At 40.6% G+C, this 11,508-nt stretch overlaps 2 protein-coding genes across 2 annotated transcripts in view; both read right to left on the reverse strand.

The window, feature by feature from the left end:
* Positions 1-479: 479 nt before the first annotated feature.
* On the reverse strand, positions 480-7,219 carry nots (nothepsin). The gene is made up of 9 exons (XM_059511691.1): positions 7,074-7,219; positions 5,110-5,293; positions 4,498-4,615; positions 4,260-4,378; positions 3,994-4,190; positions 1,834-1,956; positions 1,596-1,749; positions 1,332-1,430; positions 480-749 (listed from the first exon to the last, which is right to left on the reverse strand). Exons 1-9 carry the CDS (start codon positions 7,127-7,129, stop codon positions 567-569), a joined length of 1,233 nt encoding a protein of 410 aa, XP_059367674.1. The 5' UTR covers positions 7,130-7,219; the 3' UTR covers positions 480-566.
* A 1,127-nt stretch (positions 7,220-8,346) lies between these two features.
* cct2 (chaperonin containing TCP1, subunit 2 (beta)) overlaps positions 8,347-11,508 on the reverse strand; it is a 15,520-nt gene continuing 12,358 nt past the window's right edge. The window contains exons 11-16 of the mRNA XM_059511654.1: positions 9,952-10,071; positions 9,413-9,541; positions 9,224-9,327; positions 8,694-8,793; positions 8,467-8,608; positions 8,347-8,397 (exon numbers count right to left, since the gene is read on the reverse strand). Of these exons, the coding sequence (XP_059367637.1) occupies positions 8,367-8,397; positions 8,467-8,608; positions 8,694-8,793; positions 9,224-9,327; positions 9,413-9,541; positions 9,952-10,071 (626 nt within the window). The 3' untranslated portion in view covers positions 8,347-8,366. The remainder of the gene's footprint in view (positions 8,398-8,466; positions 8,609-8,693; positions 8,794-9,223; positions 9,328-9,412; positions 9,542-9,951; positions 10,072-11,508) is intronic.

Consider the following 11,508-nt stretch of genomic DNA (forward strand, 5'->3'; position numbering starts at 1 on the left):
GATAATGCTCAAAAATATTAAAAGTTATAGACACTGAAATGCCTTGTTAAATAAAAAAATCTGTATTTGAAAACAGTGTATTTTATTCATTAAAATAATCTCATGAATAAAAGTAAATGGTTAACCCAACTGGCTTTTAACCCAATCATTGAGTTAAAAATAACCCAGTAAAATGTTAACCCATAGTTGGGTTACTTGTTGGGTTATTTTTAACCCATCATTTTTTAGTTAGTATAATGTATGTATATACATGAATATATTGAAGTAATATATTAAGTGTTTTCCTATCTCCTGTGATGATCCAGATTGAGATCAATGCAAATATCTGTGATAAACTTCAAATGATTTAGTGTACACTGGAGAATACGGTCTACTTTGTCTGTCATCTGAGCTCAGTCACGTAAGAAAATCTCTATGCTGCTCTCATTGCTGTACTGAACACACATTATTATCAGACTGAACAGAGCAAAGGCAGTAGATGATGACGTGTAATGATTTAATAGGGGACATCAAACACTCATTATCATCTTCTGTATCCAGCAGCACATTCAGAGATGAGATGTGGTCTACACAGAGATTTTAGATTTTTCTGAAAGATGAGCCAATCCCACTCGATTATGACCTCTGTCATAGATGCTGTAAAACTGAGAGAGGAAAACGTCTCCTAGAATCCAGATGGGTCCAGCTGAAGATGGGACATCTATGGACTGAAAGCCACTGAAGCAGATCTCCTTATTGTTCAATGTCTCCTACAGAGGAAACCAGAGGAATCACCAGACTGTAGAAGCTGAGATACTGCTTGAACTTGTGAATTTAAGACCCTGGCAATTCTATCTGAGAAATCAAGCTACAAGCACAGCAGAGACAAGTGTTGAACTGGAAACATTTTATATGATTGCATTCTGTAGACAGATTACAAATTAGTAACGATAGCAAAAATCTTAAGAATCTCAAAAGAGTGATTTAAAGTTATGTGCAAAAATATGCATTTTTATATCATGCAACCAGTAGATGGTGCAGAAACTGTTCAGGTAACACACCAAGCTGTAAAGACATATACCCTTAAGTTCATTTTGGTGCATTTGTCCACACATTGCTCAAGGTTGGTCAGTTGAATTAACTTGAATCACAATGTTTTGCTCATTTTGATATAGTTCATTTTTCAGAGAATTCAAAATGATGTGAACAAAATGTATTGTGTTACAGGATGCATTAGCACAGGAATCAGGACAATATATTGAGACCTTTCTAGACCTTAAATTAGAGGGATTGAGATAGAGACTTCAAATGTACTGTGGTAAATGTTCAAACTGTTGTTGTGTGGTACTCACCCTCCTGATATACTGTTCTCCAGTGAGAGAATACTCCACATTATTGATCTGGAAGGACACTACAGGAAGACTGCTGATCCTGACACAGTCCACAAGGTACTGAAACCCACAAGCAAACAAACACAGTTGAGGCTGTAGTGTCTCTTCTCTATGATGAATCAGAAGAGTGATCACTAGAGCCCAATCCATACTGAATTTTGCAGCAACTGATAACTATGTATTGAAAGGTATTGGATGTTACATAAAACAGGGTCTCATAATCACCTCTCCAACAGCGGTCGGTGTTGCTCCAATAAACTGCTGGAGGAGCAGGATGTCTCTGGCTGGGCCGCCAATTAGAGAAGTTCCTGTGTCCAGTACAGCTTGACAGCCTTGAGTACTACGATAGCAGAAACTCAGGGCTCCCTGAACCTTCACACTAGACACAGCAGGCACAGCTCACTCATCTCTGTTGGGTTTGTCTGTACAATTGAGTGTTTTTAATGGATGGGAACACACTCACACATCTAATCTGATCTGCCAGTATCCCTTCTGAGTGACTGGAATCCAGTTGATGGGAGAAACAAACCGGGTTTCATCCACACCTCCAAACAGCAGCTCCCCTCCAAAGCTAGAGCCATTGTTCCTGTGATAGTCATGAGGGCATACAATGAAGATGACCATCACAACCTCAGTTAAAGTAAACTGAAAAATTAATATGATTTTGTCTCCTTAAAGTTTGAGGTTTGCCTATTACAAATAAAAGCACAAAAATTATATATAAAAGTTATCCTCAAGTAACGTTTAATATAAGTGAAGTGAAGTGACATTTAGCCAAGTATGGTGACCCATACTCAGAATTCGTGCTCTGCATTTAACCCATCCGAAGTGCACACACACAGAGCAGTGAACACACACACACACACTGTGAACACACACCCGGAGCAGTGGGCAGCCATTTATGCTGCGGCGCCCGGGGAGCAGTTGGGGGTTCAATGCCTTGCTCAAGGGCACCTAAGTCGTGGTATTGAAGGTGGAGAGAGAACTGTACATGCACTCCCCCCACCCACAATTCCTGCCGGCCCGGGACTCGAACTCACAACCTTTCGATTGGGAGTCCGACTCTCTAACCATTAGGCCACGACTTCTCCCACTTAATCCTCACTGGTGGTCAGTGAGATTGCTCAGAAAATTGTGCTTAATAATGTTGCTTTATTGTCCAAACTCGAAAATGGTTCATGGACTGGCACATGGATGCATTCATTTTTATGTCATTCAATGTCCCATGACAACAGATTCTGTTTATGTTGCAGAAATTCTTTCTCTGATGCAGAAAGTAGCAATAGAAGTACTTTCTTCTGCCGAAAGAGAAAGACTTTACAGACAACTTTTTGCCTCAAAAAAGATGGTGGAATGAATCCATTATTGGACCCGAGATGGTGAGATTTAACTAGGTTAAAAAAGGTCTGAAGGATGCATATTTTCATTTTTCAAAAAGTGAGAAGGACAACTTGGATTATACATTTTTTCTTTGAGGGGCAAAACATACCAATATCAAGTCTTGCCGTTCAATCTTACTCTTTCTCCAAGCACATTCCCAAATTTCACGAATGCGGCTTTGCCTCCTTTGAGGCTTCAGTGTATCCATTTTTAAAATCTTGCTTTTATAACTGGCTCATAATAGCACAGTCGGAGCAGCTGATTATGGAGCACCCCATAATCAATATCAATCACAGTATCCAAAGAATGCTGTTTTGTTACTACAGTGGCCAATCATGTTTCTTGGGATCGAATGCATGCATATTGCAGGTTGTCTTTCCATGGGTCAGTCCAAATAAAAGTATTTTCTTCCTGTGATCAGATATCCTTCCTCTATCCGTCCTTCCCCTTCCCGATTACTTCACATGAGAACATTTGTGCTGGCAATGGATTCACCCTTTACAGCACACCTACTGGATGCTCACAGTCACAGATCATGGTATCAATTCTTATTGTGGAATCAAGTGCTCCAAAGGATCATGAGGGTCACTCATGCTTATGAAGGATGAGTAAAAGGTTTGATAAACTTCCTGAAAATTTGGCCAGTGCTTCTAGCCCAGTAGTATTGTTTTCTAGACCTGCATAGCACTAGTGTTCTTGTCAGAATGGCCAACATGATGTTGAGGTTATACATCTACAGGTTATAAATCTGAGGTTTGTTGTGGCGCACCCTCTTGTGGGTACAGGACAAAATCCTGTCCATCAGGTCGATGCCAACAGCCTCATGGTTAGTGCGCAAACTCTGCTGATGGCCACCCAAGTTTGAAATAAATGAACTCTTCCTCGACTTTCTAATTTATTGTAAAATTAGCACCTGTACTTTTCTTAGGTCCTAAAATTTAGCTCCCGATTCCCAGGCTCTTTCTGTGTGTTTGGGAGAGTTCATATGTATTTTCGTAAACAGTCCATTGGGCCTTTTAAGGCATTAATTATGTTGTGTTTTAAAGCCATCAGCTAATGAACTGGTGCATTTCTATTTGGGCTTCAATGCCTTGAACAAAGCTACTGGTACAACATCTTGTTCCTACCTAGGGTTACATACAAACTGAGACATTCTCATACAGAATATCACATTTTCAGTGCCCTCAGTATTACCATCAGACTAAGTGGATCTGTTGTAAGTGATGTTGTTGTGGTTTCTTACTTGAGATAGAAGGAGAAGACAGGTTCATCCAGCAAGCCCTGTGCTATCATAGTGTCAAACACAGGAGAGCCCAGCTCCTCTGCCAGCTGAGGGAAACCCAGACCCAGAACCCCATCAAACTGAGCCAGGACAAAGGCAAAACCGGGCTCATATACAGCCTCTCCAAACACCTGATTCTGAACCGTCACAGAGCCCACCTGAACCCAGACAAACACAGGAGTTTTTATATTAAAGTATAAATATGATGGCTCATAGTGATCAGATACCTTTAATTCTTCTCTGGCCATCACTCCCAGCAGGTGCCCAGAGCCGTAATGGATGCCAAAAACTCGTCCATCATGCGCATATGTGCTCGATTCAAAGGCCTTGAACTTGTGATGCATCGCTGTGCCAAGAGAGGAACACCATGACCCAACAGCACAAACAATAACCAGGTCAATTCATACGAGCACACACTTTTCAATGCATGTAAATACAAGGACACTTGATGAATGTGTTAGTTACCGCATGCTTGGCTCACGCAGTAAGATGATGGGACCCAGAGGTCGGAGGAGCCCGTATCAAACACCACTGTGAAATTCTGCTCTGGTTTGCCCAGACTGATCTGACCGAAGAACTGGGCCTGTACAACACACAACAATATGCTATTTGTAATGTACTATTCATTCTTAAACTTACTGTAATGATGTGTCATGTTTTACCAAACCCTAACCCTGATCCTAAACAACTGATAATTGTAGAGCAGATATTTGAAGGAATCGTCTTTCATGACTTTGTGTGCAGGGATTATTCAACTGGAAAGCAGTCAACCCTGTTACCGTTCTTAAGGCATAATTATATAATTAAAAACATTTGGTAACATTACGTTAAGGTGTTCTTGTTACACATTTTACATGTACGTAGTCTAATAAAAATAAATTAGGCATTATAACATGAAAGTAATTCCTAGACCCAACCCCATGCTAACCCTAACCATACAGTAAGTACATGTAGTTCATTAATATTACTCAGTAGTGTAACCAAACGTTTAATCTGCTGGAATGGAATAAAGCAGCTGTTTGAGAGGATGACCCTCACAGAGCGTGTAACAGTAGATCAACACAGAGAAGTGCTCACGTCCATGAAGTTGTAGAGTCTCTCTGTGGATCTGCCACCCATACGAAGGTAGTGTTGTGTGGCTGGGTAACACTGGGCATAACGCCGGGAGAAGACGTCTGGTTGGTGCTCACGCAGGAACTCATTCAGCTGGTCAGCGGCTCGAAGTCGACTACGAACTGAGGGCAAGCGACTTAATGATACCCTGAAACAGGAGAAATGTTATTCTAAACCCCTTTGTATGTATATTCTCACGGTGATTAGAGATGTGTTATATTTATAATCTCAGGACAATGTTTATTACCTATCTCAGGGATCGTGACTAGGCACCTCTTTTATACCAGATTACTGATCCACGTCCACACACCTTTCACACCGTCTTACTCAATTTCATTTTTATTGAAGGAAATTAAAGTGTAATTAATGTAATGTGTTTTTAAAGATTTTATTAACTAAAAAACATGTGCAATTATTCTAATTCAGAAGGGAAACTTTGTTGTCAGTTGACAGCACCCCGACAAGCCAATGTTAACATTTCAATTGCATTGAAAAATGTCTGTCATTTAAAAAGAAAGAGAAGGGTTACTGTTGGCATTGAATCAGGGGTGGACTGGCCATCTGGGCGCTCTGGAGAAGTTCGGGGGCCTTTGGCCTGGCTGGTTCATCATCAACGAAGAAATGTCAAATTGAGTGACGTTGATGGTGACAAAAGAGGGCGCTGATGCAATCTATTTTTGCTTATAATAAACCAAAACTGACGTGATGGAGAGAGGACTCATATTGGCATGCAAAAAAAAATGTGAAGATAAAGGTGTTTGGGAGAAGCTAAAATAAAAAAAAGCAAACAGTCAGAAGCACGTAGCCTAGAGCACTGAAACCCCAGGACAGCCCTAGTCCCAGCATCCACTGCTGTCCATCACTCTGCATTGTCTGACATGGATACTCCATTCATTCATAAAGAGACAGCAGCGAATCTACAATGGGTTACACTTGAGAGATATTGAGTTGGAAGATAGAGTAAATGAAGTGGACACACACACACACACACACACACACACACACACACACACAGACATATGAATACTCAAATTGAAGAATTCTGTAGTTTAAGGTTTCTAGATTTTATGTTTATTATTTGCTTTCTGCTCGTTTATGCAGATTTCAAGTATTTAAGTTCATATAGGCCTAATAATACATTTCTTCCAATCCCCTGCTGAAAACAACAACAACAATAGAAACCATCAATAGAATTTGTAATGTGTTAATGCACTGATATGAGAAACAGAAATGACTCATTGATTCAGGTTCTGTAGTGTAGCTTGTGGAGTAATAAGACACACTGCTTTCATTAATTGATGGGCAGATTTTCTATGAGCGTCCTATCATGTAGTATATCCCCAGGTCTTTGTGTATGATTATGTATTGTTTACGGTCTTATGCATGCTTATGATAGATCACTAGTTAGTGTAAACTCACCTACACCATGTTTGGTCTCTATGTATTCGGCATTGGATGATCTAATTGAGTGCATATTTTCGATAGCTTCATAGCCCTATAGGACTGTATGAATCCAGCCAATATTCGACTGATAGTTGAATCACATTACCAAGAGTCAATACACCAGTAAGGTCAGAAAATAACTATTTTCTGACTCCCTTCATTTTGGTACATTTTAAACATAGTATGTCAAATAATGTTGTTTTCTTACCTTATTTTATATTGATTTAATAATGTTGAGATGGTTGTATTAGAAAACACCAGTTATTTTCTGCAATCTGTGTGGTCTAATATTTGTGACTAATGACTTTTAACTGAGTGCTGGGTGTCTTTCATGACACACACTGAAAGAATATAGTGCAGAAACAGTTTTCACTCAGAAATCACCAGTTCATTTAACAGTCCATCACAAAGGAATGGCAAGAAACACTGCCATTTTTTAACAATGCAGTTTCTGTTTCAAAGCAGAGAGTGTAGATGAATCTTACCTGCCCAGACTGTGCACGAAGCCCACACACAGCAGCAGGACCAGACTCGTCCTCATGCTGTCGTCTCAGATCAAGAGTGACACACACACACACACACACACACACACAGCTCTGACCGCTGCATTCAGAGCCCTTTCGGTCACTTTGACCAGGTCATGTGTTCATTTAACACTCAGCAAACACCACAGATGAAGAAATCAGATCACAGTTCTGCTCTAATATTAGTCTCTCTTTGGAGACTAAATGAGAACAACTTTTAAATGAGACCCAATGTCTTAAGCATTTACAGACTCTGACACTATTGATGAAATGTGTTGCTGTTGCAGTGAAAGCATCCAGTCTTCTTCCTCTACAACTGTCCCACACACACACACACATCGGTCCTTGTCTTCACCCAGAGCAACTACAGAGGACATATCATCTTATTCCTGCCACAAAACACTCATGTGAACAGTTTCTAATCAAATCATTACTTAGCTGTGGTTGGTGCCAGTTTGGGCTTTTAAAGTGTTTTAAAGTGCATTTTTCTTTTTTTGCTAATTATCTGCCAATGGGGTAAGAAATGTAATATATTCTTGCTTGAGTTTGCATTAAGATTATTTTTCTCACCCTACGGCCAACAGTTTTACTTAAAATGCACTTTTAAGGAAAATCCCCAGGTAAACAATCATTAGACCATATTTCATCTAAAGAAAGTGCAGCTGAAGAATTTTTGGATATTTGTTCTTGAAATAAGATTAAAATACTCCGTAAGAAAAACATTTCTTCAGCGTGAATGAATGACTGAAGGAGGCATCTGATCATCACGGGAGGAGACTGAAAGAAGAAACCTGCTCCTGACCAGGTGAGGTTCATAGACTCACAAACAAACCCAGAGTTTCCCTCATTTAAGGGTTAACAAGAGTGTAACCTTTCTGAGACGGGGCACAGGTGACAAAGCTACGGAGAAGTAACATAATAGCTACTTTTTAAGGCGAGTAACAGTGAGTTACTGTTGATAGAGTAACACAATATTGTAACATTACTTTCTATTATGCATTGCTCTTTTATTTCTGTGCAAGAAATAGTTGACATACTTTAACTGTATATGCAAATGAAAAATCGACAAAAGAGTTTTGCTAATTGACACGTTTCATAAAACGGAGTAAAACTGCCCCGGTACTTCCTGTATAGAAGTGTAAGTGTGGAACTGGTCATGAGACACGGCAGCTCTAGAGAAACACTCAACAGTCAGTCATGAGGCTTTTATTGAGACAACAGAAGATCAGGGGTCCACACGACTGCTCTGGGTGTTCAGCAGGGGTGATGATCCGGCACACGCTTCCTGAAACACAGGCACAGGTTCAGAACAGGTCCAGGTGGTCCCAGGGAGGCGTGCTGAAGTGAGGCTCACCTGGGAGCAGCTTTGATGATGTTATCGACACGCAGGATCATCTCCGCCGCCTCGGCCGCGCTCAGCAGCACCTGTCTCTTCACCTGGAAGCTCTCGGTGACGCCCAGAGCCGCCATGTCTCCCACCGCGCCCTGGCTCATGTCTGAGAGAGCAGGGGTCAGAGGTCAGACTCCTCAGGGCTGATGTGTGTGTGTGTGTGTGTGTGTGTGTGTGTGAGAGAGTCTTACCCAGGCCGGAGGTGCTCTTGTGGTCCTGGTGAGCGGCTCTCAGCTGAGACACCAGCTCTGCGCTGTCGTAGCCGGCGTTATCAGCGATGATGGTGGGCAGCTGCAACACACACACACACACTCAGAGCTCTCATCTGTCCTGCATCTACGTCACATGACACGCTTCAGCAGTTTACCCCAATATCAGCACAACTGCAAATGTCATTTTAAACAACAGATTAGACAGATTAGATTTCTTTTTTTGATGGGAATAGCTCCAAACGAGCCGAACCAAGCAACAAAATTGGTGTTTTGTAACTGAAAAACACCCACTTGGACAAATTGACACTCAAGTGAACACATGCTTCAGTCCTCAATCGATCTGCTTTCTGAATGAACTGGTGGAGTGAACAATCTTCAGCAGCTGTCCCTACTCAAGACTTCAGACACAGTCTTTGACTTGATCATTCCTGAATAGATTCATGCTTCTGACTCAATCAACTATCTCCAATTAGTGTGTGTGTGTGTGTGTGTGTGTGTGTGTGTCGTACCATCCTCAGGGCTTTAGCGAAGGACTCCATGGCCACGGCCTCCTTCCCTGGCGTGCGGTTGGCCAGATCTGACACGGCTTTAGCCATCAGCATCTCGGAGCAGCCTGAAACACAGTGTAAGCTGGACTCATCTGACGTCACAGTGTTAGCGGACTACAGGGTCATCATGAGAGGGGTGCGGGCGCTCACCTCCGCCGAACACGGTGCGTGTCTCTCTGACGGTCTGAGCCAGCACACACAGAGCGTCGTGCAGCGAGCGCTCGGCCTCGTCCAGGATCTGCTGCGTCGCCCCGCGCAGGACGATGGTGCACGCCTCGCCTGCGGATCACAGCACACACACCAAACTGAACCAACACAACACTTCACCGTCGACCAGATTCAGTTCTGGTCAGCTCCACCTGAACTAGCAAACCGCTAGCACAAAACCACTATTATATTAATACACAACAACTGTGAAACATTAAAACTATTAAGAAAAACTATGATAGTATTCATTTTAGTTTCAATTAATTTATTCCTTAATTATTCTATTTTACAATTACAAATTATATACAAATTAAACTATTTTAAGATTTTATTCTTAGGGTAATAACACAAATCAAAAATGAAGAAAGTCAAATGTTGATAATATGAAAATGACTGATATATATGCATGTATGAATCTCATGTTTCTGTGTAGAGAGCAGTAAACCTCTAACGGAGCGGTCCTCTGTGTGTTTGGGACTCACCCATGTCCACTCCTGAGAAGTGTATGAGCGTGTCCTCTCCGATCATCACCTCCTCGATCAGCTTACAGTGGCCCAGCTTCACCAGCTCAGGGTGGTCAAAGGTGGAGGAGATCTCTCCGCCTGGACCACACACACACACACACACACACACACAGTCAGTCTGGGACGTCGTGTGCTGGACACTGAACCTAACTCATAAACTCTAGCTAAAGCAGCACTGAGATGTGTGAGAACCACTCTGATACAGCACACAGCTGAGCTTCTTACTGAATGAATCATCTGAGTCAATGATTCAGTGGTTCATTCCTGACTGAACGAATCGTTTGAATAAATAACTCAATGCAAAATTGTAAATCTTGCATTACCGTTTGCCTTTTCCCTTTCGCGAACGCCGGAGAGTGCCAAATCTCAAATGGAAAAGCAAAGTCTGTTTGCAAATGCATTTCTCATATCTTACGAGCTGTGAGCCTGTCATATTTAAATACTAGTGTTGTCACGGTACCAACATTTCAGTATTCGGTACCGATACCAGTGAAAATCCACGGTTCTCGGTACCAAAGCAAAACACAATATGCTAAAAAAACAACAACAAAAAACACTTTTTATCACTAAAAATAAAACCAATGCCATTTTTTATACTTATTTAATATTGTGATTAAAGTTTTTTTTTTTTTTTTTACAAGTAATAGAAGTATACAAAAAACAGTAAACAAGTTTCATCCAAATTTTATTTGTCTTTTAATTAACGTAATTTGAACACATTCTATTTTTTGGTAAATAAAGGATTTGCTATTAAAATTAAATCATGGGAGAAATATTGTGTGATTTATTTCTTTAAAAAGTTTTATTAATTTTTTCAACAGTAGTAGCAGTATCACATACATTCTACTAAATAATAGTAATATTTCTAGCACAATGCCTTCTTGTAAAAATGAACTTATTTTGACGGGTTGCCATGAATACCTTTAAACTGACACTGGTTTTACTCAAATGAAACGGTAAAATGCTTGTGAAGTGACTCAGAACAGTTCTGGTGATGTTATGTATTTATGTCCACATTGAGACGGCAGATGCTGAAATCACTGCAAATGTCACACGCTTCAGTCTATGCAACCCTCTACTGACACCTCTGCAATTGAATCGCCATTGACCATTAAATATTTTAGTTTACTCGCCAGACTGATATATAATTAGAACTTTAGTAATTAGAAGTAAACTTGATAACCATGTTTAAATGCATATTAGTCAATTTAACTGAACATTTTAACTGGAATGGTGGTGGTGCTTTTTTTGTCATTCAGTGATTCTGTAAAAAAAAAGGGAGGTGAGAAAAACTAACAAGAATACTGATAAGATAATATTGATATGAATTCTTATAAGAACTATAAAAACACACTAAAGATTACTAAGGATTAATTAGCTGCTGGATTCATGAATATTAATCAGGTTTTGTGCATTCGCTCGAACTGATTTGCTGAAATCAAAACGAACGATAATAGTTGAGCGCCAGCCAATGAGATTGCCATTAGCACATTAACTCCACACACTAACGTTATC

The sequence above is a fragment of the Carassius carassius genome, chromosome 26, assembly GCF_963082965.1.
Source record: "Carassius carassius chromosome 26, fCarCar2.1, whole genome shotgun sequence".
NCBI classification, from domain to species: domain Eukaryota; kingdom Metazoa; phylum Chordata; class Actinopteri; order Cypriniformes; family Cyprinidae; genus Carassius; species Carassius carassius.